The following is a 14,378-nucleotide window of genomic DNA, read 5'->3' as shown; positions in this document are numbered from 1 at the left end:
GGATCCATGATTTTTGCCAGCTCAGCATCCAGTCAGATGGACCACACAGCGGTTGGCCGCTTCGACAGCCCCACAGCTCCCTCCTCCACAGCTGCAAGAGGGTTAAAAACCAGCCGAGGAGGAAGAGAAGGTGGCGGCAGCAGCCGTGGGTCATGAGCATCTTTGCTACCTGCCCTATAACTAGACAGTAATTTCACATTCCTGTAGATTAAGGGGTAAATTGCACCGGCTCCATCCCCAGGTACCATGCTGGAGAGTAATGGCCACATAACCTGCGCTTCAGCCCGGAGGAGAAAAAGCATCCTTCACCTCTGTCGCAATTACACGGTGCTTGCACGGAAATTAAATACTCGCTCACTGCCGAAACCAAAGCAGGGCTGAGCTGCTTGCCCCAGCGGAGGGCACAGAGCCGGGGAAAAGGCAAAGGAAGAAGCTACCAGCTTCCCCAGGATTCAGAAGTTGGACCTCAACTGGGGGTGAAAGCCCCATGTTGGGGTAAATAAATAGGCTATTGATAAATGCCAATCTAGTGATGGTTAGAGATGCCCAAGGTGGTCGGTTCTCTCCCTGTGAGGGCAGGGTCAGGCAAGTCACGGCTGGCAGGAGCAGGACCATACCCTCTCGAGAGCGAAGGTGCGGACGGCATACTCGGCCAATGTCTCTGACTTCACCAGGGTGATCTTGATGTCCCCATACATCTCGGAGTCATCCGGCCAGTATTTGGAGCATTTCACCTGGAAGGAGAGGATGGGATGGGGTTTTGGCTCTGTGGAGGAGGCTTCTGGCAGAGCCGGAGCACAGAGGGAGAGGGACGGGATGGGGTCCTTACCCGGCCCACCTCCACCAGTTTGGTTATCATCACGATGCTGGAACAGTGCTCCTGCCACACCATGCGCCAGAAGTCGTACACCATCTCCTGCTTGGGCCCTGTGGGATGGAGGAAAGGCCACCAAGGATGGACGGACAGCACCAGTGGAACCGAGCCACGGCAGCACCGCGATGCCACTGCGTTTCCCTTCCTACCTCTGCGGCACTAACACCCCCACAGCACTTTAAGCACCCTTTTCCCCCAAGGACGTGCAGTGCCATGGGGCAGCAGGAGGGGTGGGAGCTGATCCACATTGCTACCACCTCGTTCGTCCCCAGACTGGCCCAATTCCCTCCCCTTCTTGCCCACGCAAGGATAAATCCCACCGGAGATGAAACCCGGCTACTATATCTGGAGCTGCTGAGCCACTGGCCAAGAGGGCAGGGGAAGGAGGCGACTCACCTTGTGTGGCTATGAAGTGGTTGGACCTGTGGTAGCCCTGCAAAGGAAGCAGAGACGTCAGTCCCAAGTGAGGGGGACACATTGGGGCACAGCCCCATAAAACATTTCCTGGTCACCCAAGTGGTGGCAACTGCCCAGGTCCACTGGGCCAGGTCCTGGTCACTGCTGTGATGCTACCCACTGCTCCAGGAGGAGGTTCAGCCCTGCACCCAGTGCACCCTGTCCTGGGGGGGTGCATGTCCCATATCCCACAGAAAGCTCATGTAACCCCCAACCCTTATGCCTGTTCTGCACCAAAATCCCCAGCAGCACCCCACAGGCATCCTGGGGTCCAACGGCTCGACCCCAGCTCCTGCTGCCGCCACTGGCATCACTGTCGAGCATGGAAACCCTGCTGCAAGAGTGCCTTTAATGATATCCCATCCCACAGCAGTCGCATGATGTGGGTGACGGTCCTGTTCCCTTCCTTCATCCCAGCACCTTACTAGGACCATTCCCAACTCTTAACAGGGACGTGCCAGCCCAAAGAGCATGTCCCAGCGAGGCCACTGCTAAAGGGACCAGGGACCCAGTGTCCCACCCCTTGGCCATGGGTCCAGCAGAGTTCAACCATGTCACATACGTGGAGGTGATGGCAGCTTCTCCATCCACCATAGGTCCTTTCACGGGGGATTTTTGTGGGTTGAATTCAACCCCTCCTCCAAGCACACGGGCCCTGGTCCCCATCACCCTGGGGAGGACGTGCCTTGGAGACCTCACTTTCCCCTTCCCTGGACCGAATGCAAGTTTATCCACACATTTTCCCAGCCTGCCTCTCCCAAATGCTATTTAATGCCACGCTGCCCAGTATGATGCCTGGGACGAGATGGGAGCAGAGAGAAGGGAGGAGAGAGGAACCATCTACTTACTTCTCGGTTAATCCGAATCTTAATGATCCCGTTGGGACACAGGTTTGAGAGAAAAAGATCAGAGACAGAGACATTAGTGAGGCACAGCTCAAGACACAGGTTAGAGCACCAGCCCCAGAGAGGGTCATGGAGAGCCACAGGGGAGAAAAGACACATGGGGACAGGGGACAGGCATGTGGATGCTGCTCAGGCACAGGGAACCCATCACGGTGGCATCGGGCCACCGTTGACAGGCGATGTCCTCTGGGCAGGAGGGAAGAGTGGGATTTGCTGCTGCTTCCAGGAAGATGCTCGAGCCCTGTGCCCGACAGAGCCTACCTGCACCTCCCCTGCTCTCAGCATCACTGAAGGTGACAGGGAACATCACTCCTGGGGGACATCACTCTCCGAGGACACCAGGGCTGAGCTCTGCCCAGACCCACATGCACTGCCAGTATCAGGGGGTATCCCAGTGTGAGCCTCCAGCTGGTCCCTCAGCCCCCTCAACCTCTGTATCGTCTACTCAGGGAGGAGGGAGATCCATGGCCACGAGAGCAGGCAAGGGGAGAAGAAAGGATGGAAAAGGGGAGGAGAGAGGGAATGAGAAAAGAAGGACAGAGCGGAGCAGAGAAGGGAGAGACACAGCAAGCAGAAATTGCTGATGAGCATAAATAAATCAGGCAGGCTCTTCATGGCGTGTCTCAGGGATGCACGGATCAGCCCATCCTGGGCTGTCTAAGCTCCTCCAAGCACTGCTGGACAGACCCTGACAGTCCACAGGGTCCACAGGATGCTCCTGTTCCAGCCCAGACCCCCCCACGGAGACAGGCGCCATCCCCACTTACATCGATGTAGTTGGCGTTGATGTAATCTGAGTTGGGATCACCCAGCAGCGGGTGCAGCTTCACTCGGTGACGGTCATCTGGAGAGCAAGTGGAGAAGGGACTATCAGGGCCTGGGGTGGGTAAGCACGGGGATGGTGCCTCACCCACCAGGTCCCAGGGCTCCCAGGCACCCTTTGCAATCATTTTGCACTGGGAATCTGCAAAACGCAGGCAGGTGGGACATATTCAGGAGCAATAAATATAAGCTGGTGGAAGTCTTTCCAAAGATGGTGGTTTAGACCAGCAGGGATGCAGGCGAGCAGCTTTCAGCGTGGCATCCCCCTGAACTGTACCCAGTCCTGCCAAAGACAGAGGGCACCCACCCTCCAGCACCCTGCCGTCCGCCCTGGCAGGGCACCAGGATGGCCAGAGCCCAGAGAGGTGAGTGGAAAGCTCTCTGCAACCTTTGGTGTCCACCTGGGGCCCCAGATAATGCTGGAGCAGAAGGGATGAAGCTGCGCACAAAGGACGTGGAAGGTGGAGAGCACCAGAGCTCCTGAAGCACCAGGCTCAGTGTCTCCATCCCTGCAGGAATGTCACAGGAGATGCAGCAGGGAGCAAGGTGGCCATGCCACGCTGACTGGAGGGAGCTGGTGAGGAGCATCCTCTCTCTGGTGGGGTCAAGCCCTTCCCCAATCTTCTGTCCTAAAAACTCATCATTTAACCCCTTTGTCTCATCCTGCATGTCCACATGAGAAGCTCCCTAGGGAAGGGCTGCAGTTTCTCGTAGGTCCATTCAAGAAAACACACTCCAGGTTATCCGGGACCTTCCAGCACCACCCTGAATATCATGGTGATGTTATCATCACCCCAAGATGTCCCATCCTCAAGAGTTATCCAGCTCCAGCACTCCTATTTGTTCTGGTGTCCAATGTCCAACAGGAGCTCTCAGGATGGGACCCCCACACTGAGCAAGGGCCTTTCTTCTGCCCTTGACCAACCAAACCCCACCAGTTTATTCCTTGCACATGGACCGCACACCTACCAAAAGCAGCCCCCAAAGCCCTTTAGAAGGTTTTTCAAGCTGTTCTGGGTGTCTAAGCCTTTGCTAAAGGCACTTACATGTTGACACATGATCCTGTCTCCCTTTGGTCTTGTCTTTCTTCTTCGAAGCATCCCAGCCTTCAAAGAAACTCTGTAAGGGAAGGATGGCCATCACGACCCGAGGGCAGGTCTGTGGGGTCCCTCCCAGCCCCACAACCTCACTAGGGAGCAGGGCAGGCAGGTTGGTCCCTCCACCCCAACACCTGGGTCTTGCAGCCCCAGCTCCATCTCCATAGCATGCTCTGCCAGCTACACACTTCTGTTTCATCCACAAAATGCCCCATTTTCCAGCAAATTATAGACTGCCTGGTTTTTTTTCCAGGGTTGGTTGTGGGTTTTTTTTCTAAAACTCCCTAGTCCCTTTCTCTCCCCAGCACAGAATAGGTTTGTGTGTAATAACAGTAACATTCATAGATTGGCGTAAAAGGAGGAAAGTGGAAGGAAATTACATGTTTTCTCCCCTCCCATAATATCTGAGTGCTTTCAAATGACTAGTTCCAAGAACATACAGCAGCTTTTCAAGGAGCACTAATGATTATAGCAAGCCCTGGTTTGTCCAATACATGAAGGGGGGTGGGGGGGGGGAACAACCACTCCCGCACTTGAAACAACTAAGCATTAAACAGTAATTTCACTGGGAAATTTCAATCGCCAGACCTGTGGGACACCAAGTCGTCGGGAAATTAACCCCACTGGGTGCACTGCAGCAGAGGCGTGCGGAATAATGCGCTCTGTTACAAACACTCCAGCCCAACGAGGTGGGATGGGCACTATGCGGACAACGACCCTTGGGGGGGGACTTCCCTCCCCTTGGGATCACCCTCTCCAGCCTCCTCTCCCTGGGGTTCCACGGTCTTGGGAACTGCCAGATTGTAGAGAATTTGTTTGTCCATGCTTATCACAGGACAAGCACGTTGGAGAGCAGAACACCACGACAGCATCGTGCCCAGGAGGACCTGAGAAAAGGAGAAGCATTCCCAGCCCCTGCGGGAAAGGTGGGAGGACGCACCGCAGACAAGGGAGGTGCAGGCTGGCGGGCAGAGCTGGTCTGGCTCATCTTGGGGACCTGTTCAAGATGATGATTAAATCCTGAGCTGTCGGGACAAGAGGTTTGATCCAGACCCAAGGATGCCCCTCCTGCTGTCCAGAGCACTGCAGGTTCAGGTCTGGAGCACCTTCTCCTTGCATATGGGTCCTACCCATGCCACCTCGTCCATTTTACCTCCTGTCCTCCCCGCGACGCCAGCACGAGATGCTCTCACCTCGTACTCCTGCTTGAAGCCGTAGCCTTCTGCCGTCTTCATCTGGTTGATATGCTGGAGGAGATCCGCCACCCGCACAGCAGGATGGAGCTGCCCAGTGTGATACGGGGACCCTTTGCGGCCGCACTGGCGGCGGGGGGAGCCCCCCAGCAGGCTGCTGGACTCATTGACCACGCTGCTGCGCTGGTCGCCTGCAGAAGGGGAGGGAGAACCAGGGCTGTCAGGGGAGCAAAGCCTTGGACCGCATCCCCATCACCTCCTCGCACCCACGGAGGGATGAGAGGGCACCTGGAAACATCCGCGGGAGATGCTGTTGCTGCAGCCGGTCTCTCTCTGGGGACCACAAGCAGTCCAGACCCACCCTGCGCTCTCTGCAGCTCTTCCTACACCACAAAGCTGAAAATGCCCACTGCAGCCTTTTAGGACCACAGCAGATCTCTTGGAAATCAGTGGGCAAGATCTTAAGGGGGTTAATGAGCTTATTTCCCATCGATTGGAGCAATTAACTCCCATGCAGACAAGTAAGAGCTACGTGCCCAAATATTCACACAAAGTCCTGACTCAAAAAATCGCATTGCCAAAGTCTCCAGCCCAGCTTAACAGTTAATTTCCCTCGCTGCTAGATACCGGCGCCTTATTCCTAGCAGTGACACAAATGGAGCTTGCTGCTGTTTAATGGGGGAGTTTATGCAGTATTTACCTGGTTTATGCCTTTGCTGTGTAATTACCAGCAGAGCCAGACTAAGACCTTGCCTGCATTTGTCAGGGCAAGGTCCCACACCGGATCCTGAAATCTGGGTTTGCACAAAACCCAATGCTCTCTGCTACTGCCAAGAGATGTGGCAGGCACAGATCCTGCAGCGGCAGGCACGGATCCTGCAGCACCCTGGAACGCCGTCTACACACCGCTGGGAAGCAGCTTTGCAAGACAGTGCATCCTGAATGCGGTTTCCCCTAACAACACTTCTAAAAACCACCCTTGCCATCTCGCTCACAAAGCTCCCAGGCTTGTTTTTTGGGTCTGCTCGAATGCAAGGAGCAGCCCCTCACTCCCCCTGCCTGCACTTCCCGGCTGCCTGTGCAACGCGGGTGCAGCGTGGGTGCAATATGTGTGCAACACGGATGCAGCACATGCACAGAGAGGGTCTCCAGCGGGCATTGCAGCCCCCAAGGAGACAATGCTCCAACCTTTTTGCAAGCAGAACAATCTCGCTTTCAGGCTGCCAACATGTGGTTGAACCAATGGGACAACGCAGGAGGGCCACATTACACCCCACGGCACAGCTGACAGGTGTGCCGGCCACTGGGTTTAATGAGAAATTAATTGCAGGCGTTTGCGAGGTGCCAACAGCTCCGCACAGCCACACGCTGAGGACCTGCTCGGGTTCCTGTGAGAAGGATTAATGACTTTTTTTTAAATGCAAAGGAAACTGAGGTATGGTGGGGAACAGCCCCCAGCTAGTCATGGAGCAGCCTGTTCATCTACCTTCGTTAATTAATGATGCTTGTAGGCAGGGGGTGGCCACAGCTGTCCCCAGCTGTGCCAGACAGCCCGAGCTCCTCACATCTCCTCCTCCACCCTCCACCAAGCAAAGGAAGGAGGAGCAGCCAGGAGCAAAGCAAGCAAGCAGGTGGGAGCAGGATCCGGCCCCACAGCCCCCTTTCCTAAAGAAACCAAGGACCAGCAGCCCCAGCTTAGCCCACTCAGAGACCCACCAGCCTTTGAGCTTTGCGAGGACAGTAACCGAAAAATAATACACCTAGCTAGATGTATTAGGAGGAGGGAAAGTTTGCCCTCTGGGGTTCTATTATCCGTGAGACAATGCCAGGAAGCGTATTAATCCCGCAGCCGGTGGAGAAGAGCCGTGTGTAAGCAGCATCTTGAAGTTACTGTAACAGATGTTATTAGCATATGGTTGAAACTGGGGCATCCAACGAGTTATTTTACAACTAAATCAGCACGGAGATGCATACTCCAGTGGGTGTTAAATTATCAGTCTCCCTCTGATGTGAACGCAGTGGCTCTTTAACCCTTCGAAGCCCAGGGCAAAGCAGAACACCGTGGCACAGAGCCATGCCGGATGTGCTGGGTGAAGGCTGGTGCAAAGCTTTCAACGTCAGCGTAAAGGAAGAGTTGGGGTTCACACAGCTTCGGGGGGCTGCAGCCAGCGTGTGAGCCCACAAATGGCCTCAACCCTCCCAGCCATAAGCTCAGATCTCTGCTTGGAGAGGTTTTGATGCAGACACCCAGCTCAAGCCACCCACAAGTGTTTTTCCTTCAGCAAAGCCTGGATGATAATAAAAGCTACTACAGACACCAATTAGATCGATGCCCTTGGAGGTTTACACAGGACAAGGAAAAGCCTGCAACGTGCTACGCACATCGGGCTAAAATAGATGCAATACCCGCTACTGAGCCTTAGATAAATATTTCAGCTGTTTCCAGGATATTTAGGGATTATCGGGGACCCTTGCTGCAGCTGGACTGGAGTGGGGAGGATGCCGCGGTTCCCCATCCTTACCTCGGTTGCCGTAGTTGTGGGTGTCCATGAAGGAGAGCCCCAGGCGCTCGTCCTCCTGCAGCGTGCTCTGGTCGGTGAAGCTCCTGTCGATGGCACTCATCATGTGCGTCTTCTCATGACGGTAGTTAATGGTCGCTTTGGTCATGTTGACAGGTTTTCTGCAGGGGGAGGCAAAGGGGAGGAGGGGGAAGAAGTGCACACAAGCAGGGCTGACCCAACGGTGCCGTAAGATTCCCCCAAAGCTACTGGGCTCGGGTTATTTCAGCGAGCAGGACAGATATTTCCACCAGCGGTCAGCACGCTTTGGTCTTCTCATGCTCCAAGCCAGTCACAGCCCCACACGGATCATCCCTCGCTGGCTGCAGCGACTCCAGCTGCTCATCCTCAATGTCCCCTCCTCCCCCCTCCCCAAAATGCCCAACGGCTGGAACAGCCAGGAGCACTCCTTGTGCAAGTGAAGGCTTTCCCCGGCCAGCTGGCATTGCACAGGAGAGCCCCAGCTCTCCCCCAGCCCTGTTTCTCCAGGCGTTACCCACCCATCACCCCACACCACTCCACTGCGACATGGACCATCCAACACACCGAGTGCATCGCTGTGCTGCAAGAAGAAGGACAAGGACCTGTTGGAGTGGGTCCAGAGGAGACCACAAAAATGATCAGAGGGCTGGAGCACTTCTCCTGTGAGAAAAGGCTGAGAGAGTTGGGCTTGTTCAGTCTGGAGAAGAGAAGGCTCCAGGGAGACCTTATTGCTGCTTTTTAGTACTTAAAGGGGACTTATACAACAGATGGGGATAGACTCTTTCATAGGGCCTGTAGCTATAGGACAAGGGGTAATGGTTTTAAACTAGAGGAGGGGAGATTTAGACTAGATATAGGGAAGAAATTTTTTACAACAAGGGTGGTGAGACACTGGAACAGGGTGCCCAGAGAGGTGCTAGATTCCCCATCCCTGGAAACATTCAAGGTCAGATTGGACGGGGCTCTGAGCAACTGATCTAGTTGGAGATGTCCCTGCTCATGGTAGGGGGGTTGGACTAGATGACCTTTAAAGGTCCTTTCCAACCCAAAACATTCTATGATTCTAAAACCATCCCAAGGGGCCAAATCCATCCCAAGGGATGGGCTGGACCCCCTGACTGTACATGTGCTCAGCACCCACTGAGGAGGCTTTTTCTACCCCCATGCAAGGCTCCCCATTAGGCACCTAACAAAGATGGTGGGAAAGTCCAGGAGCTCTCACTGGAACAGAACCTCACACCCCAGATTTGAGACATTTAGGCAAAAAACCCCGACTGAGTGGTTTTGAGCAGCAGTATCAGGCTCCCAAGAAGCCAGAGCAGGGATTAAACCAGGGAAGGATGCACAGGAGTTCTGAGCCCATGTCGGCATCTTGGTGGGGCCAGGACACTGCAAGATGCTGCCAAAATTCAGAATTCAACCTGGAGTCGCTGACCCTTCCCCTTTATGCTGCTTTCAGTCTCTAACGAGCTCGGCAGCATTATTTTCCCCGAGCCAAAGAGGCCCTTAAAATGTACTCAGCAGAGAAAAGGACTTGTTGGAGCAGCAGGGCAAGGGGGGCAGCCGGAACAAAGGGCAAAGGAGAGAGAGAATGACAATTACTTACGGGTAATAGGAATAAGAATAGTAGTTCCTCCTGGCAAGCGTGCAAACAAAGAGAACGGCAGAAATTGCATAAGCAGCTTTTCTCCAGCATAGGGAAGGGGGGTTACGGGGCAACTCAGCTGCCGGAAAATTAAATGCACCGTAAAGAAACCTGGCTCCCCTTCTGCATCTGTAGGTTATTTACTCCAGACAGGAGCCAGCATCCCAGCAGCAGAGCCCAAGCACCGGCTCGCAGGGTGACTATAATCCCCTCACTGGCGGCACGGTGTCCACAGTACCCTTGTCCAAGGGGTTATTCCACTATTTTTAAGACTGAACAGCAAATGTGTCCAAAATGTAGGGCATCCTCCGGGGAGCCAGTTAGGGGCCAGGCAACCCCTGTGGGAGAGATGGGCTTGGGACGTTGCGCTTCCAGCTCACTGTTTATTAGGGGCGAGTATATTCCGAGTGTACATTCCCATTCCACCACATCAGTGTTTTTCCAACAGCAAAACACTCCAGAGGAGATTTATGAGTTCGTCCCAGCTTCCCAACAGCCCCAAATTCAGGGCAGTCAGCACCGGGTCTGATTTGTGGCCCTGGTTTGTCCTTCAACAGGTTCACCCTGGGATGCTGAAGCAAAGCTGCTCCTCCTCCTCCTCCTGCCCCGCAACACTGGCAATACAGCAGCCGCACTCGTGGCTTCCTACCCACAGCATCACTCCCGAAAACACTTCAACACTGCCGGCATTTGTTCCATCAGGGACAGATCCGATGCCGTATGCACGTGCATCAGCCCAGAGCAACAGCAGGCAGGGAGCCACGAGCCAGTCCTGCACCCCTCACAGTGTACAGGAATACTACAGCCTTGCTTTTCCAGCTGGTGTAAATCAGCAAGAATCTTTTCAGGGCAAATGAAGCCATAAAGAGCTTTGCAGATTTACATGGGCTGAGGTTGTGCCCTGCTATTTTTCTCTCCCCCCTGGCTGTTAACGTACTTTCCTCCCATCATCCCGAGCCCTGCACGGGGAAGACGTTTAATTGCTGCCCTTTCTCTCCTGCTTTGAGAGGCCCCCCAGGCTCAGCGGCCGCCTCGAGCCCCACACAGTAAGAAGCCGCTTTCCAGGGAGCTGCACCCAAGCGAAAAGCAGCGGCCACAGCCCCAGTGCTCCCGGGGATGAGTGTCCCGAAAAGCCCTCGCGCTCCTCCCTCCCACCCCACCGTGATGGCCATGGCCGCATCCACGCCGGCTGCGCTCGGCTCACCAGAAAGCAGGGACCCCGGTGTGGGTGGGAGAGCAGTTTGGGGGTCCCCAGGGACCACCAGCCCTGGGAAAACTTCCCCTCCCACATGCACCCAAATTTTAATGACTCGGAGCCAGCTGAAGGCTCTCAGCCAAGAATTGTTCACATTTCATCAGAAGCTCAGTGGTTCCCCATTAAAACAAGCCCAGGAGGATGCAGGATGGTCTGAGCACCAGCATCCCAGGATGGGCAGCCATGGGCAGACCCCTGCCCGGCTCCAGAGGAAGGGGGGATGCTGCCCTCCCAATGATCTCGAGAAACCAGAGCCCAGGACAAGAGCCAGAGTCTGCCTGGGTATTTCAGCATGACACACCACACTGCTTTCCAGGCAAGAGCCATGGATGGAGTTTTTTTTCCAGCCATCACCCCAGAACTGAGCACCCCTGGGGCTCTGCTCCCCCTGGGTGCTGGGCGCTCACCTGCCATCTCAGGGGGGCTCGGCAGAGGGGCAACAGCAAAAAAGCCTTCCCCTCCTCCCCATGTCCGGGAACACCAGCTCGATGCAAGGGAACTGTACACAGCCCCATCCCTAATCCACCCCGATGGCAGGGTACCAGCACAGCCAGACCCCAGACAGCAACGCTCACTTGGATGGATCCAGCCCCGGACTGGCCAAAGCAGTGGGGAAGCCCAGAGACAATATCTCAGTGCAGATTAAGTTGAGTTTTCTAATTTTGGGCTGGAAGGGTGCAGGGCTGCATGCCTTGGGGTCCCCCGGCTGCTGTTAGCAGGGGGAGAGCTCGCAGGATGAGGACAGCCGGGCTCAGCGCCTGCCCAGGGCTCCTCTGAGCCTGATCCTGGCCAGAAGCATTTCCATCAATGCAGAGAAAAAGAGACAAAAGACTGAAAAACATGGGGGAGAGGGACAGTGGAACAAAGCTCCAGAGCCCTGAGGGCAAAGGGATGTCCCCAGGACTTTGGTCCTTGGTCCCCAGTGCCTCCTGACATGCCTGGTGTCACAGAGCAAGGAGGGCACTGTGCCCAGTGGGATGCATGAGCACATGGAGGCACAGCTTGAAGGAAGGTTTGGAGTCTGCCCAGCACAGTCACCACCAGTAACTCCCAGTTAGTGCTGGGGTCGTACAGAAGGGCTGAGCTGGGAGGAGGGGATGGATGGAGGCACCAGCCACGACACCAGGTCTCCTTACCCTTTCCGAATGACGATGATGATGGCTCCCAGGAGGATAATCAGAACGATGAGCCCTCCAGCACAGATCCCCAGGATCAGGCCCATCTCCTCCGAGTGCTGCGACACCTCGAGGGGACGCTTGCTCTCTTTGCAGGCAGCTGCCAGGGGACAAGGACAAGCAGGAAGGGTCAAGGCTCAGCTCCAGAGAGGTTGGCAACATCAGACAGGAGAACACTGGGATTCGTCCCATGGGATGCACATTGCTCCGTGAACACATTTTATTCCACCGAGACGTTACGGGGCTCTGCAGTGCCACACTATGACCGTGGGCGAGTCCCTCTCTCGGTTCCCGTGGGGTGAGACGGTCCCTTTGTGCCACCTTTCGTTACGCCTAACATAAGCTTGTCCATCCCTGGATTCAGCATCCAGCACCACCGACTCCAGCCTCCCACCGCCACCACGATACCAGCATAAAGAGGAAAAACTCAACCAAGGGAAAAACCCAGGCACCAACAAAAAGTGGGCAACAAGAGCGCAGGATGGGGCTGTAATAAACCATCACACGCACCCCGACCGCCGCCAGCGCTGGTAACGACACCCACCGGCACGGCCCCGACCGCCGGAGCAGCCGCAGGTTTGGGTCCGCAGCCTCAGCGGGATCACACCAGCTGGGAAAGGGAGGGCTCACCTTTGCGAGCGATCCGGACACAGTTCAGCCGGGTTTCCTATGGAGGAAAAAAAGGGGGGTCAGTGTCGGATGAGCATCCCGGCGGCTCCGCTCCCCGCTCCCACTCTGAGCGAGGCTGGGAGGACGCAAGGCTGGTCCCTGTTGGTGCTTTGACCCACAAATCAAGGGATTTTGCAGGTGATTTGTGCTACAGCACCTGCTGCTGAGCCAAAGGAGCTCCTGGGGACACACACACCAAGAGCTGCTGCTGAATGATCTGTCCCCAGCATCCCCAAGTTTAGCCAAGGCCATCGCTCCTGGCAGAGAGGCAACAACAAAGCTCAGGATCATCAAAAGAGGGACCCAGCAGACCCAGCCGAGCTGCAGATCACCAGCGCATCACCAGTGCATCACCAGCAACAGCTAAAACACTCCCAGGTCATCACTCAGAGCTTCGTGGGTTTTTTTTCATCAAAGAAAGTTTTCAAGCCCCAGCCCCGGTGCTCTGCACGTGCTCCCAAGGTTGCCATGAGGGCTTCCAGCTCAGGTCTCCAACAGTTTTAGCATTCGCATCTTTAGGGATGGGTTCAGCTAAAATATTCCATCTTTCTATGCATCCAATTTCTGTTGCAAAAGAAAAAGCACCATTTTGGCAGGATTGCCTTCTTCCCCAAGCATCCTCCAGCCCCTCAGGACACCAGTGCTGGCAACGTCGCTCTATCCGCCCTTGGACCGAGACCTGCCCACGCAGCGTGCCCAGGGCAGGGCCGGTTCTGACACCGCTCTCCCCGAGGCCACCAGCTCTTGTTTCTCCTGCTTCTTGCTCCATCTGGCACAAAAACCACAAAAAAACCAAGCTGGGATCCAGCTTTTTCGTGACGTCTGACGGCAGCCAGGACAAATCCATTGCCTCCCAGCAGGAAGGCTATAAAACAGCGTCAGCTACCAGTTATTATCCAGCAGTGCCCAAGCAAGCCAGAGCTGAGATCCTCCCTGTCCATCTCAGCTCTAATTACAACCCAGTGAGGTGTGAACGATCCAGGAGAGAAAGAAAGGATTCAAAAACCAGCACCTTTCCAGCAAGATGGAGCGGTGCAGGATGAGGATGCTGCCGCAGTCCTTCTGCTTCGCTTTCACAGCTCATCCTCCCCCGGGTTGGATGGGAGTTGTTGGAGGAGGCGAAGCCAAGAAGCATCCCCAGGGGGTCCCGGTGGTCCCGCTGGTGACTTGAAGGAAATCAGCCCGGGGGATGCAAGGGTTGCTGCCAGAGTGGGACTGTTAAGGCTTCACCGAGAGAACAGGCAGCAGCAGGCAGGGAGAGGGCAGCCCGGGAACTCGGCAGCTTCCCAGGAGCTCTCTACAGCAACCACTGTGTCAGCAGTGGGTCCCAGTAACATGCACACAGCTCTTGCTGAACAAATGGTCCTTTTCCACCCCAGGATTAGCCCCGGGAAGGTGGTCTCCCCTGCACTGGTGCTGGTTGGGGTCCTGGCCGGTACTGCAGCGGGTGGCGGAGGTGGGGCTCCTCCACCCCTGGCATCGGCACCCGGAGGGGGACAAGCACAGCCCAGGGGTGCCAGGAAGGAGGACACCCACCCGTGATCCCGATGTGCTGCAAGGGTGGCCTGGAGCACCAGCTCCCCGCGGGAAGGACACTGGGGCTGAGCCCAGAGTGGGGGCCCAAGGGAAGGGGATCTAAAACAAGTCCCATTTTTTCTGACCCCCACCTAGACCCCAGCTGAGCTCCCGCATGGTCCAGCCAGGACCCCAGACACCCCACCAGTTGGAGCGGGGTCCCACAGCTACT

The 14,378-nt window shown here is 55.7% G+C and overlaps 1 protein-coding gene across 3 annotated transcripts in view; it reads right to left on the bottom strand.

Annotated features, from left to right (window-relative positions):
- PTPRU (protein tyrosine phosphatase receptor type U) overlaps positions 1-14,378 on the bottom strand; it is a 77,550-nt gene that overhangs the window by 25,742 nt on the left and 37,430 nt on the right. For 2 of the 3 annotated variants that reach the window (XM_075047677.1, XM_075047679.1), the window contains exons 13-22: positions 12,593-12,629; positions 11,924-12,062; positions 7,870-8,027; positions 5,348-5,538; positions 4,104-4,176; positions 3,003-3,079; positions 2,179-2,196; positions 1,271-1,307; positions 830-927; positions 618-734 (exon numbers count right to left, since the gene is read on the bottom strand). In XM_075047677.1, the coding sequence (XP_074903778.1) occupies positions 618-734; positions 830-927; positions 1,271-1,307; positions 2,179-2,196; positions 3,003-3,079; positions 4,104-4,176; positions 5,348-5,538; positions 7,870-8,027; positions 11,924-12,062; positions 12,593-12,629 (945 nt within the window). The remainder of the gene's footprint in view (positions 1-617; positions 735-829; positions 928-1,270; positions 1,308-2,178; positions 2,197-3,002; positions 3,080-4,103; positions 4,177-5,347; positions 5,539-7,869; positions 8,028-11,923; positions 12,063-12,592; positions 12,630-14,378) is intronic. The other variant, XM_075047678.1, reaches the window with a different exon arrangement.

This window comes from Buteo buteo, chromosome 16 (genome assembly GCF_964188355.1).
Source record: "Buteo buteo chromosome 16, bButBut1.hap1.1, whole genome shotgun sequence".
NCBI classification, from domain to species: Eukaryota; Metazoa; Chordata; class Aves; order Accipitriformes; family Accipitridae; genus Buteo; species Buteo buteo.
Note: the sequence above shows the minus strand (reverse complement) of the source record. Positions and strands in the feature narration are given on the sequence as shown.